The sequence below is a fragment of the Musa acuminata genome, unplaced genomic scaffold, assembly GCF_036884655.1.
Source record: "Musa acuminata AAA Group cultivar baxijiao unplaced genomic scaffold, Cavendish_Baxijiao_AAA HiC_scaffold_1072, whole genome shotgun sequence".
Classification (NCBI taxonomy): domain Eukaryota; kingdom Viridiplantae; phylum Streptophyta; class Magnoliopsida; order Zingiberales; family Musaceae; genus Musa; species Musa acuminata.
The window spans coordinates 387,869-407,479 of NW_027021286.1; the positions used below are offsets into that span (position 1 = coordinate 387,869).

At 39.7% G+C, this 19,611-nt stretch overlaps 1 protein-coding gene across 4 annotated transcripts; it reads left to right on the top strand.

Annotated features, from left to right (window-relative positions):
* Positions 1 to 12,417: 12,417 nt before the first annotated feature.
* Positions 12,418 to 19,115, top strand: LOC135666077 (probable protein phosphatase 2C 59). Of its 4 annotated transcripts, XM_065177593.1 has the most exons (9): positions 12,433 to 13,062; positions 13,534 to 13,661; positions 13,882 to 13,980; positions 14,071 to 14,229; positions 16,653 to 16,740; positions 16,817 to 16,908; positions 17,022 to 17,100; positions 17,208 to 17,365; positions 18,243 to 19,115. In XM_065177593.1, the coding sequence occupies exons 1-5, from the start codon at positions 12,995 to 12,997 to the stop codon at positions 16,709 to 16,711; spliced, it is 513 nt and encodes a 170-aa protein (XP_065033665.1). In that variant the 5' UTR covers positions 12,433 to 12,994; the 3' UTR covers positions 16,712 to 16,740; positions 16,817 to 16,908; positions 17,022 to 17,100; positions 17,208 to 17,365; positions 18,243 to 19,115. The 4 variants fall into 4 exon arrangements, 3 of the variants coding, with proteins under 3 accessions (XP_065033663.1, XP_065033665.1, XP_065033664.1); XR_010509684.1 differs by having other exon boundaries at positions 12,418 to 13,062; positions 13,882 to 16,740; positions 17,208 to 18,166; positions 18,243 to 18,530; positions 18,607 to 19,115; XM_065177592.1 differs by lacking the exon at positions 18,243 to 19,115 and having other exon boundaries at positions 17,208 to 17,534.
* The last annotated feature ends 496 nt before the right edge of the window (positions 19,116 to 19,611 follow it).

Here is a 19,611-nt window from a genome sequence, read left to right on the forward strand (position 1 = left end):
TTTTTTTCAAGATTCCTTAAAAATTAGCAATTCCATAAATTAAAAATACCCTAAAACAATCAAAATGAGTAGTCAAATAATCCCTCGCACAACTATTCTATCTTTAGCATCCTTATGTTTATCTGAAAATTTTGAAACTAAAAATGGCTTCTTCTTTTTTCAGATGATTATTTTCTTTATTTGAATTAGGAAAAAGTAATGATCCGAGGCAACGTGAGCAATTTAATGATATTTTCACTATCTATTGATCTTAGTGATAACTAAGACTCTTAATTCAAATCAATTTTATCATTTACTTGACAAGTTAGATATCATGGATAATGTCTAACAGAGGGGAGTGCTTAGAAGGATCACACTAAATCTAATAATTAACTTCCATTTTCATATGATGTCTGAAATGATAATATTAAATGTAATTACTTATTGCCATTTTCATAAAAATATATATGAAAATGATATGTTTTTCCCTTTATTATAATTCAATAAATATGATATATATATATATATATATATATATATATATATATATATATATATATATATATATATATTACTTATTGTCTCTATATAATGGACAATAAGTTGGACTCTTTCAAATCTCTGATCGTTGGAATGGATGGTACGCTCAATAGCACCCATAGCATCAACCTCGGAAGTAGCGGTCGTCCCCTTCCCGATAACTTGCTGGCAGAGATCCTCTCCTAACTCCCAGCAAAGACCTTCTTTAGGCTCCTCTCTATTTGCAAGACCTTTCGCCAGCTCTTATCAGATTCTCATTTTCTCCTTTCACAGTCGTACCACAACAATGTCATCTCCGGCTTCTTTCCTCACGACCGCGACTTTTCTGGACCCTTCTTCCTCGTTGACCCCTACGCCGGTGTGCCCAGAAGCCGCCTCGAATTCTTGTTCCGCAAAGGCAAAATCGTTGGGTCAGCTGGTGGCCTCGTCTTTGTGTTGCATAGGAAAGATGGTGCGTTATGCGTCTACAACCCGGCCCGTGGTACTCGGTGCCAGCTACCCTCCCCGCCGAGCAAGTATTGTACATGGGGTGGCATCGCGGTGAGATTCATGAACGATGGAGATGGGGTGACGAAAAGCTACAGGTTGGTCTACCTTTCACGGCACCCAGTAAGGAGTAAGTTGCACCGCTGTCAGGTCTATGACTCGTCTGCGAGGGTGTGGACGATGGACAAGGAACTCGACTTCGGTCGGTTGGAACTACATTTGGAGCACCCGGTGATCTGCGACGACGTCGTGTTCTGGGCATCGTCACATTCGTTCTCGAACGAGAGGATCGACCAGTATGTCGTCGCCTTTGATGTGAGGAAGGAGCGTACGCAGATCATCCCTCTGCCGAAAGAAGCAGCCGTCGCCTACTCGGACACGATCGGAATAGGCATGCGGGAGGGGAAGTCGCTGTGCCTAATGCATTACGAAACGTGTACTTGGGTGATCGGACTGTGGCTGCTGAGGAAGACAAACGACGGTCCGCCAGGATGGGTGAGGGCGCATGAGGTGAGCTTGGGCCAGTTAGGTTTCAGGGAAACCCCAAAGGTGAGCTGCATCGTGCTGAGTGAGGTGGCGATGACCACGTCACTTGTTTTCACCGTAGAAAGCGATGCATATATCTATGATATAAAGGATGGAGAACTCAAGAAGCTGGCATCGCTGGAATGCCCTTACCCACCGTTGACCCCTTACTCTAATACGCTTCGGCCATGCGGTGAAGAAGAGGAACTGTTCGAAACAACGTGAAGAGACCTTCTTTTTGTTTGTATTTCCTATTATGTATACATTCTCGTAGATAAGAGAAAGAAGTTGAATGAAAAATTATCTTTCTTGTGTCAATGCTGCGATTAAATGTGACCTGATGCGTCGTCGCCGATGGGGTCTTGATCCACAGGTTAATGTCGGGAGTTCACGATCGATGGGACGAGGTGTTGAGGTCGATTACGTCAGGAAGTTGGGACGCTACCATCGTCTTCCGGGAAGGTGCCACTTCGATCGGGGCGGTCGCGCTTCTGGAGGCGATCGAGCTCCAGCACATAAGGCCCTCGTCGGCGGGTTTCCAACTTTGGCCCCTCGTAGAATAAGTTGGTGGTTACCTTTTCCCCTTTTTTTGTCATCCCATGGCCAGATGTCGGTCAAGGGCTTTTATACTATTATGCGAGGATCGGTCGTACGTGGATTTGATACGGTGAACGATCCTCAAGTTGCGAGATGGTACCTTTGTGTGGTCGCACGTCCGGAATGCACGGAACGTGCCTGGAATGCCCCGAGTTTTTCGGGACGATACTTGACGAGGGAGTGCATCTCGGTATAGGTCCCAACCCGGTGCAGGGAGGTACTCTCGTGCCGACTTGGTGGGGGCGTGATGCGACAGAGGTTGTGACGTGACGGGAATACAAAATATGCCTTATCATCATGAAATAAAGGGTTTTTTGTTAGTAGAATTTTCTGCTATTGTGAATGAAACAGCAAGAAATGATTTCTTGGGAGACAATATTAAAATTGTTATGCGAAGGTATAACATATCATAGACAAATTCACTTTGACTTAATAATGCAAAGTAAACAGGTTGTGCAAGAAAAAGTTCATGAAAGAGAAGAGGATTGTTTAGTTGATTCATATGCATGCATGCATGCGTTCCCTGTCGAGCAACAACATCTTGTCATTCTGCAACTATAACCAATCTGCACTATACAATCTTAGATAGACAACATCTTGTCTATATAACTTTTTGGGATTTGTTCGATTTCAAGAGAGGAGACAACGAATAACATACTATTAGTGTACAAAAACGAATAATGCTTTGAAATGTAAGAAAAAAAAGAAATATAACATACTAAATAATACTTACTGCATCCTTTAAGTCATAAAAGGAGCCTCTGAGTTATTCTCATCTTCATTCTTTTTTTCTTCTCTTATTTTTTTTACCCTTAATTGCCAATATTATAGGTTCTCCTTTTTCTTTTTTTTTTCTTTCTCAACCTCGTCCACAATCTTCATTGTCCTTTTGTTTCAACCTTACCTGCCACACGTCTATATTAAAAAAAGTTAGGATTTATGTTAAAAGAAAAAAAAAATACTAGTATGAGTTATGAGTTATTAAAGCTCATTATGGACTGAACTAATGAGCTATCTGCCCAATAGATAAGAATCTCTAATGGAATTATATCTGTAGTTAGATTTGGAAAAAAAAAACTCATGCAAATTCATAATTAGATCACTCATCGTCGGTTAATTCTGAGCAATTCAGTGGTCAAGAAAGTCTTGTCCGGCAAGAAAAGGTATCGAAATCTTGAATCAAATGGGATGATGCTAAAACCCAGAACACCAAGTAACCTCTTCTCAAAATCGATTAAATGAGGATTAGAGATCGATTAAATTAGGTTCTAGTTAAATCGAGTTCAATTGAAACATTGAGTTATAATACAAGTTGATTGATAGCTAATTGATGTTATTTAACATTAATGATATTTGAAAGATAACTTTAAATGTTTCAATGTATTATTTCATTTCTATATAGACATAACATGTTATAAGACGATTTTATTTTCCTACTAAGGACAGGTAGGGTGATTCCCTTTGAGGATTAACAGGTTATAAGACATGACGATCGGATAGTTATTATATCTATTATTGGATAGAACGTGTGTTATGATTGAGTCGGTACTAAGAGGGGGGGTGAATTAGTGCTTTCGTTAAAATCACTGGTTTTAAAAATTTTGTTCGATGAAAAATCGTATCGAAAAAATATTAACTTGGAAAGCGTACGGAAGCTTAGTGAAAGTATGAATTTAGTTTGCAATAAAGGTAAATAGTAAGAAGTAAATTCAAACCAGATTTTTATAGTAGTTCGGTTATCGTGATCTACGTCCACTTCTGATTGCTCTTTCGTTGAGACCACCGGCTTCCATTACCGAAGATCAACTACCCGTACAACTCAATTCTCTTTTTGACAAGTTGAGGAGAGAACCTTTACACCCCCACTTACTCCTCTCTTAAATAAAAATCAACCTTAGACTATAGAAGGAGAACTCTCATAAGATTACAACAGAATTTATCTTTGTTTTTGTTCTCAATTCTTGTGTGATCTGAACAGGGATGATAAAGGTATTTATAGGCTCCAAACAGATTAAAAATTGAAGCCTAAAAGTGTCTCATTCTCAATTTTTAGGATATTGGCGGTACCACCACTTGACAGAGCCTCGGAGACTAGGCTCTAGTGGTAACATCGCTTGATAGCTTTTATGGCCGATGATACCACTGCCAACTTTGGGCGGTACCATCGACTGGACCTCCTCGGAGGTTGAGCTTCAAGTGGTTCTATCACCCACCATGGGTGGTGCCACTGCCTAGCATGGTTCTAAGTGGCTGAGTGGGTATTCCATTCGACCCAACTCAGCCCTAACTTATGCCTAATTATCCCCTAATTGAGTTGACCTAATTACATTCTAAATTGACTCAATTAGACTCTAAACTAACTCAATCTAGACATAGTCGATTACAAGCGAATCCTATGTTGTCCGACATGTCATTGGTTCATCTGACACTTCGTCCAATCCTTCGATGTATTGCCCAATCGACATGTTGATTCTTGCAACTTCCAATCTCCTTGGCGTAAAGTCTGATCCTTCAACCCGATGCCTAAATTCATGACACGAAGCCTTCTACCGACACGTCGATCGATCCTCCAGCCGACGTCCAATCTTCTAATATGTTCTCTTTGGCCTAACGTTTGATTTCTCCTACTTTAATCAATTTGCCTTTTATGATCGAAGCTAGTCCTGCGTTACTTAAATGCATATTAGATCACAAACACATCAATTGATTTCATCATCAAAATCCGAGATTCAACAACATGTCCTTACTTTGACGAGTAAGAGATACTATTATTTATGTTGTTAGGAGTGTAATATGGATTTATTTTCATTCACTATTGTGAGTTTATAAAGGTTCCTCCGAGTATGCCTTCGAGCATTTGATATATGTCAATATGATGATTAACTTTTGAATATATATTTATTTTATAGTTGCCTTATAAAGGTTCCTCCTCGTATTACGGAATTTTTTTACTTTATTTTAAAATTTTAAAGTAACCAACCAATAATACTATACCAAATTTCAATTGAGAACAAATATTCCTTTAACTAGGGCTAGTTGAATTTTATTTTTGAGTTATTTTTGAGTTAGTATCACTATATTTCTAAATAAAACCTATGACTACTTTTAATTTATATTTTGATAAATAAAAAATTATAATAAATATTTATTATTTATATATATTAATAATGTGATATTTATTTATTTGACTTTTGATATATGGAATGATGTTATAATCCAATGAAAAAAATCCTAAATGTGGTAATATTCTTTCTTGTATAATGTAACAATTTATAACTAAAAAATTAATATAAATAAAATATTCCTGACTAAATTCATCATTTCGGCTTCTCGTTATCCAAGAAACAAAGATAAATTATTGTATATTGGTCATCATGCATAATTTGATTTAGTTACCTCATTTGAATAGACAACATAACATTCTAATCATCAAGTTATCGTTGAATCTGTAAAATTTTACAATCAAAATCAGAAATAAGCATTTTATGGGGAGGAATCATGGTTTAGAATTTATGTAACAACTTGGGTAATAATGACATAAATATAAAAAGACAAAGGTTCGCTACTTTAATAGCTCTAAGGTCAATTTTCAGAATGAATGAATGAAAGCATATCGAGGGATAATAAATAATTTATCATAAGTTTTTTTTTTTTAATTTTTATTTTAATTATCACTAAAGGACTTTTACCCTAGATTTGTACCTCCAAAACAACAATCTCCTATGTCGATAGAATATTCTCTTAAACGTTGGCTAATTGTAAAAAATTGTTTGCCCATGAGAGATAATTTGGGGAATAAAAGTTCAATTAAGATTTTAGGAAGAATTTTATAATTTAAATTATATAATAACATTGATTAAAAACCACTTATAACTTTATGAGTCTTGCATCAGCAGTAAAAGAAAAAGAAAAACTTTAGTCAATCATCAATAAGCATACACCTATGATGAAAATGATGAAATTAAAATCAGTTGGACCATTATGATATTCCAACATCCACTAAATAATTCAATTATGTAGTCATCTAGATCGAGTCTTTTTTACCAAAATCCATAGATCTTAGAAAATCTTAAATTTACTTATATTCAAAGGGTATGAAAAGTTAAGATTAGAAATTATATGTAGAGTAGGCCAAGTTTGAGCAATCGATTAATTCCAAAAATTGGAGTAAAAGACACAACTTCGACCCTAATTTGATCATCCTTGTAACAAATCTCACTATCTTCCCGAATACATTGGATTTTGCTTTTGTCCTACACTCATGTAAGTCACATTGCGATAAGATTTGGTGTTATGGTCACCCCTCATTTGTCCATTTTGTTCGTATCATAATCTACCATCTCAAATTAATTTATCTAAAAATGGTTTGAAGTGGATTGATTCTTAAGACTCTTAATTAAGGCTCATATTGGCATTCTTAACTTGGAAGTCTTCAATTTACTCGAGTGTCGAATGTTCTTTTTTCAAGATTCCTTAAAAATTAGCAATTCTATAAATTAAAAATACCCTTAAACATTCAAAATCAGTAGTAAAATAATCCCTCACACAACTATTGTATCTTTAGCATCCTTATGTTTATCTGAAAATTTTGAAACTAAAAATGGCTTTTTTTTTCAGATGATTATTTTCTTTATTTGAATTATGAAAAAGTAGTGATCAGAGGCAACGTGAGCAATTTAATGATCTTTTCACTATCTATTGATCTTAGTGATAACTAAGGCTCTTAATTCAAATCAATTTTATCATTTACTTGGCAAGTTAGATATCATGGATAATGTCTAACAGAGGAGAGTGCTTAGAAGGATCACACTAAATCTAATAATTAACTACTATTTTCATATGATGTCTGAAATGGTAATATTAAATGTAATTACTTATTGTCATTTTCACAAAAATATATGAAGATGATATGTTTTTAGCTTTAATGTAATACAATAAATATGAATATATATATATATATAATATACATATATATATATATATATATATATATATATATATATATATATATATATATATATATATATATCATGGAAAGAGTCCATGAATATGGTAATCGGTCCTCGAAACATTTCTCAGTTTCAGATGATGAAAGTTCGATATCTTCTCACACTAAGAGTCATCGGCCTTCTCTATTCTCTATATAATGGACAGTTGTACTTTTCCAAATCTCTGATGGTTGGAATGGATGGTATGCTCAATAGCAGTCATAGCATCAACCTCGGAAGTAGCGGTCGTCCCCTTCCCGATAACCTGCTGGCAGAGATCCTCTCCTACCTCCCAGCAAAGACCTTCTTTAGGCTCCTCTCTGTTTGCAAGACCTTTCGCCAGCTCTCATCAGATTCTCATTTTCTCCTTTCACAGACGTACCACAACAATGTCATCTCCGGCTTCTTTCCCCACATCCGCAACATTCCTGGGCCCTTCTTCCTCATTGACCCCTACGCCGGTGTGCCCAGAAGCAGCCTCGAATTCTTGTCCTACAGGAAAGTCGTAATCCTTGGGTCAGCGGGTGGCCTCGTCTTTGTCTTGCATAACAAAGATGATGCCTTATGCGTCTACAACCCGGCCCGTGGGACTCGGTGCCAGCTGCCCTCCCCGCCGAGCAAGTATTGGACATGGGGCGGCATCGGCATCGCGGTGAGATTCATGAACGATGGAGATGGGGTGACGAAAAGCTACAAGTTGGTCTACCTTTCACGGACCCCAGAAGGGAGCTCGTTGCACCGCTGTCAGGTCTATGACTCGTCTGCGAGGGTGTGGACGATGGACAAGGAACTCGACTTCGGTCGGATGGAACTACATTTGGAGCACCCGGTGGTCTGCGACGACGTCGTATTCTGGGCATCGTCACATTCGAAATCGTACGAGAGGATCGACCACTATGTCGTCGCCTTTGATGTGAGGAAGGAGCGCACGCAGATCATCCCTCTGCCGAAAGAAGCAGCCGTCGCCTACTTGGACACGATCGGAATAGGCAAGTGGGAGGGGAAGTCGCTGTGCCTAATCCATTACGAAATGTGTACTTGGGTGATCGGACTGTGGCTGCTGAGGAAGACAAACGACGGTCCGCCAGGATGGGTAAGGGTGCATGAGGTGAGCTTGGGCCAGATAGGGTTCAGGGAACCCCCCAACGTGAGCTGCGTCGTGCTGAGAGAGGTGGCGATGACCACGTCACTTGTTTTCACCGTAGATAGCGAGGCATATAGCTATGATATAAAGGATGGAGAACTCAAGAAGCTGGGATCGCTGGGATGCAGTTACCCACTATTGATCCCTTACTCTAATACGCTTCGGCCATGCGGTGAAGAAGAGGAACTGTTCGTAGATAAGAGAAGAGAAGTTGAATGAAAATTTTTGTCTTTCATGTGTCCAATGCTACGATTAAATATCATGAAATAGAGGGTTTTCTGTTAGTAGAATTTTCTGCCATTGTGAATGAAACAGCAAGAAATGATTTCTTGGGAGACAATATTAAAATTGTTACGAGAAGGTATAACATATCATAGACAGGTTCTGCAAAGTAAACAGGTTGTGCAAGAAAAAGTTCACATGTCCTGAAAGAGAAGAGGATTGTTTAGTTGATTCATATGCATGCATGCATGCATGCGTTCCCTGTCGAGCAACAACATCTTGTCATTCGGCAACTATAACCAATCTGCACTCTATACAACGTCGGCAACGAATTCATATGCTTTGAAATTTAAGAAAAAAAAGAAATATAACATACTAAATAATACTTACCGCATGCTTTAAGTCATAAAAGGAACCTCTGCATTATTCTCATCTTCATCTCTCTTTTTTTTTTTTTTTTTTTTGCCCTTAATTGCCAATATTACAGTTTCTCCTTTCTTTTTTTTTTTTTCTTCTCAACCTCGTCCACAATCGTCATTGTCCTCTTTTTTCAACCTTACCTGCACACGTTTAGATTAAAAAAGTTAGGATTTATGTTAAAAGAAAAGAAAATACTAATATGAGCTATGAGTTATTAAAGCATTATGGGCTGAACTAATGCGCTATGTGCCCAACAGATAAGAATCTTTAATGGAATTATATCTGTAGTTAGATTTGGAAAGGCAAAAAACTCATGCAACTTCATAATTAGATCACTCATCGTCGGTTAATTCAGTGGTCAGATCTCAGGAAGTCTTGTCCGGCAAAAAAAAGTACCGAAATCTTGATTCAAATGGGATGATGCTAAAACCCCGAACACCAAGTAACCTCTGCTTCCTTTTCCCTCTTTTTTTCTCGATACGTTAGATGTCATGTGTTAGTGCAAACAACTTTACGCCGTGGCCTCGGGGCCGACGCGGTTTGTTCTGGGTCCGAATGGCGGGGATCTCCCAGGGGGGTTCCTCGGGACTGTAGAGGTCGCCGGCTCGGGTCGGTTCGGTCGTGGAGGGGGGTCGCCGTTTCCTCTGGGAAGGGGCTCCTCGCCTGTGCGTCCGGTGAGAGGCGCCTCGTCTTCGTTCCTGCACACAGGTCGGGTCGGAAGCTCGGCCTGACCCTTCCAACGATCAAGTTAGTGATGTGGAGTGGAGTGGTTTTGAGGGTGTTTTTGTGTTGTCCTCTCCCTCCTTTTCTCCCTTGGCATGCAAGGGTTTTTATAGTGAAGGTGGTGCGTAGGACTGCTAGCAGGGAGCAGGATCGAACTCCCGGTAGCGTCTGACACTAGTGTTGGCGTCACGTGAGGGGCTGGGCTCCTGTAGGATAGTGACGTGCCTCGGTTGGCGTTCTGGTCTTGTTTGACCAGGTGTTGTCAGGTCAACCGAGGGGCGATGCGTCATCCGAGACAGCTGACGTCAGCCCGAGTCTTATCGCCATTATTACCCTCATCATATTCCCCCCCCAATGGAAGTTATGCGTCGGTTGCCGTAAGGCGAGTCCGAGGCATGGCTTCGGTTCTAAGGAACCGTCTCTGTCGGGCGAAGGCCGGTTCATTGCCAGGGGTGTGGGAATCATGGAGCTTGACAATTGACGAGGGTTGGATGTGCAGTGGTGGCTCTGGGTGGCCGAGGAACCTCAAGTAGTGGTTCGTCGGTCAAGTTGGGCTTGGTTGTAGGGGTGGTAGGCCCCTCAGGCGGGCAGGCCGCGCAGGAGTGGTCTCGGGCAGCATGGGGTCGAGGAGCTCTCGGGCAGGCAGTGGCCGAGGAGCTACTTAGGCGGGCAGGCCGCGCAGAGGAAGTCTCGGGCAAGCTGTGGCCGAGGAGGTCTCGGGTAGGCTGTGGCCGAGGAGGTCTCGGGCAGTATGCCCTCCTTCTAGCGCCAAAATGTTACGGGGAACAACTGTATGCCGTGGCCTCGGGGCCGACGCGGCTTGGTTCGGGTCCGAATGCGCGGGGATCCGACGCGGCGCTCCTCGGGACAACTGGGGTGGCCGGTCACGGCGGTCCGAATGGGACGTAGCGTGGGGGGTGAAGCCTCGTCGTGGTGACTGGGAGATGCGACCTTGCCTTCGTTCCTGCACACAGGTCGGGTCGGAAGCTCGGCCCGACCCCTCCGACGATCAAGTCAGATGATGTGGAAGGGAGTTTTCTGCCGTGGAGAAGTCCCCCCTTTCGTTTAGAACTCGGGGGTATTTATAGGGTAGTTTAGCGTTACCTGATGTGCCCGCCTGTGGGAGGCAGGATCGTACCTCTGACGACGTCTGACGCTGTTACTAACGTTGCGTGGAGAACCGGACTGTCGCAGGGTATGGGCGAGGGTCGGTCGTCGTCCTCTCCTGTCGTGGTCAAGTGCACGGGGTCGGAAGTCGTTGCCTGATAGTGGATGACGTCAGCGCGTGTCGAGTCAGCGTTATTGCCTTCCTCATTGGGCAGAGTGGCGCCCAGGTGGGGCAGTCGTCGTGACACGTCATGTCGCCATTATTACCCCTATCATCATGGATAATGTCTTACTGAGGTTTTCATATGATATCTCAAATGGTAATTTTAAATGTAATTACTATTTATCATTTTCATAAAAATATATGAAGAATGATATTTTTTTCACTTTATTTTAATACAATAAATATGAAATATATATAGTTTCATGGTCAGAGTTTATGAATATGGTAATCGGTCCTTAAAGAAGAAAGTTGTGTCGATAGAAGACGCAGAGGATGACAAGAACATGTGTATATATATACATACAAGCACGGTGGTGGGACGCGGAAACTTAAATAAGAAAGCCGTAAGGGAGGTGCCGCGGGCGAGCGAACCACCACCGCTTACTTAGCATATAAATCAATATATACACATATTGATTTTAAAAAAAGAAACTTCTCATTTTTCAGATTTTTAATAGCGCTTAATTTTTTGCTTAATCCTTGAAATATCCAATTATCTACCCTTTTTTTTTTTTTCTTTTTTTCCTTTTTCTGTGGACTAGTTGGATGAATCGATCCAATTATAGTATTTTCAGTAATACTAAGAAACAATCGTCAATGCAATAAAAAATATAGTTATAATATTTTATATTATGAAAAATACTATAACATAAAATAAAAATACTGTAAAAAATAATATTTTCAAAATAATTATATTTATAAATATATTATATTATATTATTTTTTGGGTATTACTAAAATACTATAACATCGTATTAAAAATATTGTAATCGGTATTAGGTTAAAAAAAAAATTGATGTCGGAAAATTTCTGAAAACGTGAGACTCTTTTATGGAGAAAAAAAAAAAAGAGAGAATTCCCTCACATTCATATGCATTAAATTGCTGTTCGAGGGGCAAATGACAATCGACTTACAGAGATTGACCGAGTCAATAAATATGAAAATTGTTGTGTTTATATATAATACCACCAAATTAATGCAACAGGGAATTTGCATCGCATTCATCCTCACTAAAAATTGGTGGATTGAGGCGTTGACTTGCCAACTGCCTGAGTCATTTCGATCCTCGCCACAGCTTCCGATCGAAGTCAACGACGTGCTCGTCTTCCCCACATGGATTTCATCGGTAATCCCCCAGAAAAAAAGCTCTATCATGTTAATATACTATGCTCGAGAAAATGTCGGTGTTCATCACGTTAATTCCATCGGGAATTAAGCTGCATTATATTATGCTTCCTCCCGATATATATATATATATCTCATAAGAAATGGAATAATCATGCATCGAAAAGAACACCCAAACAAGCGACAAGTATAACGATGGCATGCGGTTACGTGATGGCAACCACTTAAGCAATGCAAGCACGCAAAGGAAAGATAGAAGTGACCTCTCACACACAAATGTATGATTTATTACAACCATTTTTTGTCCTTTTAAGTTTTGATTGTTATTATAGCATTGTTATGTATGCTCATATATTGCTAATTAGATCTTCGATTTAGTCAATTAAACTTAATTAATTATACTTTAACGCTCAATTAAAGTTATTTTTCTTGAGACATGTGTATTTATTTATCTATTTATTTTCGGTACCAAATGGAGACCTAAGCATATCCATTCATACATTTTAACTTCTACTCAAAACCCACCGCCTACCCCCCACCATTAATCCGTTGTTTCCTCCCTCGACGTTTCTTCCCCGTTGCCAGCGATCGAAACCAGTGCTCGGCGTCTCCTCTCTCTCTCTCTCTCTGTCTCTCGGTGAAGGATCTCTTCATCTGCCCTCTTTTCTTTTTGGAGTTCGAGATTGCTTCCGTTGATCGACGTGGTAAACGTTTGTGGGGGGGAGGGGGTATCGGATGTCGATTGCAGGGGGTGAATTTGGTCGCGGTGGGGATCGACGGCTGATTCGAGTGTGAGGAAATCGGGCATGGGTTTCTTTCCAGGCTGATTGGATCGGCCTTCTTGTTTCGGTGGTTTCGGTGGGATCTTCCCTCACTTTGATCTTTGTTTGGGGGGCGAATATTTCGGAGGGAAGATGGGGTATTTGAACTCCATCAGTGGGCTTCAAGCAGACGGTGCTCCGGTCAGCGGGGGAGGACTCAGGTCTCGTTCGTTTATTCCTTGTGAAGTCGTATTAAGGCTTACGATATTCTTTTCTAGATTTGTTTATGTTTCGTATCTCGTGCGATTTTCGAGCTGATCTTATGCTAGCATTCGCTTCATATATTTTGAGTTCTAATTCGAAGACAAACTAGCTAGTTATTGGAAGAGATTTATTTATTTATTTATTTTTTATGTATAAACAGTCGTTTATTCCTTAATAATTCAATATAAGTTAGATCCTTAATAATTGACAAACAAGTTATGAGATGGTTCGTCAGATATGGATGTGTGAACTTACATGGGAAACATGGTTCTTTTACGCTGAATAAACTCATAGAACTGCTTCCTATCTGTTAATTGTGGTTCTTGAATCTGCAGTTGAATATGTTGCCTAAAGTAGGCTGTAAAGAAACATCCTACTCTTGCGTGTCAATCTAACATTAAAACTCATGCTTATTTCTTTCAAGACAGTCAAGATGGGAAGTTTGGTTATGGGTATGCAAGCTGTCCGGGGAAAAGATCTTCGATGGAAGACTTCTATGAGACGCGAATTGACAGCGTTGATGGAGAAATTGTTGGCTTGTTTGGGGTCTTTGATGGTAAAATTTCTGCAGTATTTTGTTGTCTTTGTTATGTTTAGAATGTCTTATCTTTTTTTTTTTTTGTATTTGCAAATTTTTGGTAAAACTGACATAGAAAACCCATTCATTAACTTGCTTCTTTCAATCCTTTTCTAGGGTAAATTTCTCTCGTGGAGAGTTGCTTATACATTCAATATCCTAACGTTAGACTTTGATGCTTTGATGAGTGGTTATGTAGGTCATGGCGGTGCCCAAGTAGCAGAGTATGTTAAACAAAACCTCTTCAGCAACTTACTCAGGCATCCAAAGTTCATTACCGATACAAAATCAGCTATAGGTGGTGCTGATTTGCATTTTGTACTATGAAAGAGCTTTTAGAGAACAATAATATTTGGCTTATGAAATTCATCTGTGCTGTTACCTTCAGCTGATGCATACAACCACACGGACGCAGAATTTTTGAAATCTGAGAACAGCCAGAACCGAGAGGCGGGTTCAACTGCATCAACAGCTGTCCTTGTTGGTGATCGTTTGCTCGTTGCAAATGTTGGGGACTCTAGAGCTGTCATATGTAGAGGAGGAGATGGTAGGCCCCTCATCCTTAAATCAGTTCTCTTATCATCAATTATGTGTAACGGATTTCTGTACTTAATCTAGAACTAAACCGGCTCAATTTAGATGGAGTTTACTGCATTTTTTTTTACTAACTGTATTCTGACAACCCAACCTATTTAAGAGCAATATTTAGAATGTGACACCAGTGACATCTAGGTTCTTAGGATATATGTAGGTTCTAGACCAACAAAGTTTTTTGGCCTTCTCTTGATCCTGCCAAATGCTATAGTAGCTCTGTGTGTCTCTGGTGTACTGAACACATTGAAACAAATAATCATATAGTTTCAGATTCTTCAAAAATATAGTAATATAAAAAAGTATAGACAGGAAGGAGAAAGAGAACATATTCCTGTTTGGATTCACAGAATTTAAGCCTGAAATTGGAGAATTGAACCTGCGAAAAAATCTTCAGAAATGGCTGAAACTGCACACTTATGGTGATAAATGAGGATTTAAATTGTTGATGATGGATGAGGTGCTAAAGTTCATTACGCTCTCGTATTGCATGTACTCTTTTTGAAATGAGATTTGAAGATTAATAGTTTACTAGCAAGTTAAACAGGATTGGAAACTTAATATTAAGTTATCCAATTTTTACACAGCATTATTTAAAGAATAATAATCACTTTTTTATGCTACTTCTATAAGCCATTGCACTTAATGTCTTTATGACTTATCGATGCTACAGTGGTTTCATAGCTACATACTTTTGGTGAAATTGTATACTAATAGTTTAGTCATGTTATCTTGTCTTTAATGTATGATCTAAGAACTATTTTTTGTTCATCGCTTGAGTGTTGTTCCTTGATGAAACTTTCCATTTAGCGCTGTACATAGTAGGTTTTGGTACCACTTTAGATGTATGACATGTCTTGGAATCTACAAATGGGATTTTTATTGGTGTGATTTATTATTCTACGGTCTTTTATCCTCCAGTCCACATTTTGTTGGTTATATTTCTTGCATTCTGGAATTGACCCTTGTCAAAACCATCTAATCGTAGACTTCGACGATCGGGAGTTTAACTATTCACGCCAATGACAAAACAGGATGACAATGGAAGTTGATGTTTCCTTAATCCTGAAGCTTGTCATAAGCATATTTCTCCATTATTTGTTTTGTTCAGTGTTAAAGAATATATTTTTTATATGGAACTTTAGGTAGATATTATTGTGTCTCCATTATTTTTTCTTGCCAAATTTACATATTTTTTATCAAAAATCATCCCTCATGTATGTAGAGCTTGGTATTTAACATTTTACATATTTCCATAATCATTATCCGTGATCTACCATTTGCTTTTGTTTGGATGTTTGCTTGCCCATTTGTTCATCTCATGGTTCAATTACTATATGTGGTCATCTTTAGTTTGAGATTATTGCCTTCTAACTAGATTCAAATTTCTGATTGATTTATGAATGGCAATAAACAGTACTGTGTGGTGCTGTTGACATACTTGTTGTCATTGAATCCTGTTGTTTATGTTTGTTCTTATGCCCGTTGAGGTTGTTCTGTATTCTTTATAAGATATCCATGCAATCTCTTCTCATTTCAATTGATTGGGTCGAAAAATCAATCTAGAATTTGTTGCATCACTCGATCCAGTTATCTTGAAAATTGTAACTAATAAAGACTTTTTATTTAGCATATTAAAAGCTGCTTGTGGTTCTAATTTTCGTTGTTTTTTTTTTCCCACTTTTTCTTTGTTAAATCGAGTTTGGCATCTCAACTTGTGCTCAATTAATACAAAAGTTTATGTATTCTATGAACCTCTTGATACAAACATCTGATTCTTGGTTTTTCAGTGGCATCAGTTGCAACAAGTCCTTTTCTGAGGCAAACAGTTGTGCCAATTTCTTGTAGAGCACCCATTTTACTTGCAAGTTCTGTTTCTTGGTTCTTACAATATATTGCAAAAGCAATTTTCTGATCATGATAGAGTAGTTGACCAAACGAACTTCTGGGTGCTTCATAATTTAGAGAAAAAAGTCTTTTGTTCCCCATATGGTAAGTTTTGCTTCTAGTTTGTGCAGTAGATTGCAACGGCAATTCTTCTGATTGCTTGGTAATTTAGAGAAAGAAACCTTTTGTCCCTCGTGCATCATGGTCAAAAGCCAGTTCTTGGTACTTTGAACAACAGAGACCTGGCAAATCAACCTGTTGTGGTACTTGGTTGATGTGAGCTCTCATAATTAAACCAATCACTCTATTTTGATGGTGATAATATGGAGATGATTTTCTCTGGATGTGCTTGAAGGTTCTGTTTTTAACAAATTCAGTATCTGAAATAGAATACAATCACCAGAATCTTGTATTGAATTATTGATTGAGCCTCTTAAAAGTTTAGTTCTTTACTAGGAACTCGGCTCACGCTATTTTTTGTAACTTTTGCAGCTATAGCTGTCTCAAGGGATCACAAGCCTGACCAAACAGATGAGAGAGCAAAGGATTGAGGATGCTGGGGGCTTTGTAATGTGGGCTGGTACTTGATCTCCTCCATCATTTTTTATCAGTTTAGATCATTTCGTTATATAAATACTGATCAACTGTAACTGCAGGGACATGGCGTGTCGGTGGTGTTCTTGCCGTTTCTCGTGCATTTGGTGATAGGCACCTGAAACAGTTTGTTGTCGCAGATCCAGAAATTCATGTTTGATCTCTGACCTATCACTTTATTCCTACAATGTTATTGTCTTCAAGACTCGAGACATATCATCATCTGACAGTAATGCCTTTGACTGCTTCGACTACTGTTGAATGCAGGTGGAAGCGGTTGATGGATCTCTCGAATTCCTCATCCTTGCAAGTGACTGATTGTGGGATGTTGTCACGAACGAATGAGGTATACTTTAAAAGAAGAAAATAACAAAAAACAAAAAAAAAAGTAGGTACCTGAAATATCATCTCCGAAGATTGAACCCTTTCTTTTTCATTTGGTTCCAAATTCAGGAGGCGGTGGTAGCTATTGTCAAACCCCTACAAGATCCAGAACAAGCAGCAAAGAAACTGTTACAGGAGGCCTATCAAAGGGGTAGTTCTGACAACATCACTTGGTGTCGTGGTACAGTTTCTTGGCTAGCCTTGATAACACAACCGAGCAGCAATAGGTACAAATTGTCTGCTTGATCTTTGTTATCGCTTTGTTATCTGTAATGGTTTAGTGGAGTCTGTATCATGCTGTTTTCACTTTTGTTAGAATAATCAATAAGATTGTTTGGTTAGAGTGCCTAAATTTCTTCCTGAATAGTCGTTTATATATACATACCATTTTTACCATTTGGAATTTACTCCTGCAATTAAAGTAGCTCAAGTTTGGTAATTTAAGCCTCAAGGAACAATTTTGATATGCCCCCTATGAAAGCAAAATGAGACCCATGAAAGAAGGTCTCTTATTGAGTTTGTATTATAAATGTTGGCAGGAAGATTAGTTTCACATGGATACAGAATTGAAGTGTCTAATGATACATAGTGGAGTTTGATTGTGATAGTTTCCATGGTAACTTTGACCATTTTGACGTAGATTCAAAGGTAAAGCCGTATAACCATTCTTCGTGATTGATCCATCAAAGGGTCATGCCCATGTCTTATCTAGCGTGGCAGATGCGCGGATGTGTTTGAATAGAATAGAATAGAATAGAATCTAACCTATTAATTTGTTGTTTGCGCCCATTAACAAAAATTATAGGTCCCATGGCATCCAAGAAGGATAGGAACATCGAAGTTACTTTTTATTAACCCTACACAGTTTGCCTCGTGCAAAAGAGTCTACCTTAGCCTTCATATTCTCCTCGTCTGTTGTCGACACAACCTTTCTTGACTCGGACACAAAAAAAAGGAAGAGAAAAATAAACCAAAAGAAGGCTAATGGAGTTGGGGACAACGACCGATGGAATGAACAAGTTGATCGAGTATGGTGCCTCTCTCTCTCTCTCTCTCTCTCTCTCCACACTAACCGGTTATTTAATGCTTTGTTGTCGTCCGCAGCCCACTGCCGACGACGCTTTCAGCAGAGCAGCGAGAACAGAAAAAAGGAGACGAAAAGTTGGTTCACCGGGGAAATGGAGGAGGGTGCCGAAAGCGGCGTTAAGACGTGGATCCTGGCATTTCTCTTTTGTCGAGGACAGCCGTAGAGATGCCACAACGTCGAAGCTGCTGCCTCGCTCCTCCAATTTACTCCTTCGCCCTTCCCTCTCCCTCCAAATTTGCTGCTCAGCTTCTTCTCCTCTTCTCCTCCACCACAAGGATTCCTCTCCGAGCCGACCACCTTGTGAGGTGTGCTTCTCTTTGCTCCTCTCAAGGGAATCCTGTGGCCTCCACTGCCTTCGTCTTCAGTTCTTGATCTCCGCAGCCATGGGCTCCGAGGCGGTCGTCGTCGTCGTAGGTGAATTGCCTCTGCTTCCGCCCATAAAGACTGCGCCGACGCGGGACAAGCCCGTGGAAGGCCGTCCCGATGCTGCCGAAACCGAAGAGGAAGAGTGCGTCACACCAAAAGGCGGAAGAGACCGTTCTCAAGCCCGTCCTTGTTTGTACGCCGGCGAAGAGAAAGCCGAAGCCGGCGAAGAGGGTACCGCCGGCTCCTTCCATGGAATTCCACGCCGTTACTCCCGATCTTACCTCGGTCTTCCTTCCTCTCCCTCCCAAGAAGAGAATTCGTGTAGTTTGATCTGAAGTTTCTTCACCAATCTCCTGTAACTCCTTCTGTTCCCCTTCTGTTTTCCCGTGTGCCTGGTAAAAGATTTTATTTCCTTTTATTGTTTTCTTTTCTTCCTTAGACGAAACAAAGACCATCAAGCACTTTGTGTAACATGAGGAGAACTGTCCTCCACATCATGCTGCAATGTGTACATATATCGGACAGTTCTCTTGGGTTCTTGCTTTTAGTCGTTCTGCAATCTAACACCGTCGAGGAACCCAAATTACTTACTGTGTCTTGGGATGCAAACTTGTGGAATTCCCTCATAATAGTTGTTACGGTCCATCAGTGTCTGTGCAGAGACAGATGGGAAGTTAAGGTATATCACATGATTCTAGATCAGACAGTACCTCACAACCCTTCTAAATTTCTGCATCTTGTTAAGAATCCAGCAGGTAGAAGGAAGAGATTCCTGTAGAAAGGGCACCATAATTTTAACTTTTATGGCCTAGGAAGACACACCTTACGAAGATTGCAGGCTAACGAATCACCAATATTTGTTTCTTTAGGGTGCCAAATGAGAACGAATAGTGTCCAATAGCTGGTCCTGTTTCTGCAATGTTTCTTTCGTTTCCTCTGCAGAAATCAACCTAATGTGGGTGAGAGCTGGGTACAGTTTGAGATCCAAGTTATTAATTCATGTGTACAGTAAGTAAATGT

Coding starts and splice junctions, on each gene's coding strand:
- LOC135666077 (XM_065177591.1), top strand. CDS start 12,995: ATGGGGTATTTGAACTCCATCAGTGGGCTTCAAGCAGACGGTGCTCCG. Junction 13,063..13,533: donor GTCAGCGGGGGAGGACTCAG/GTCTCGTTCGTT, acceptor CTTTCAAGACAG/TCAAGATGGGAAGTTTGGTT. Junction 13,662..13,881: donor CTTGTTTGGGGTCTTTGATG/GTAAAATTTCTG, acceptor GTGGTTATGTAG/GTCATGGCGGTGCCCAAGTA.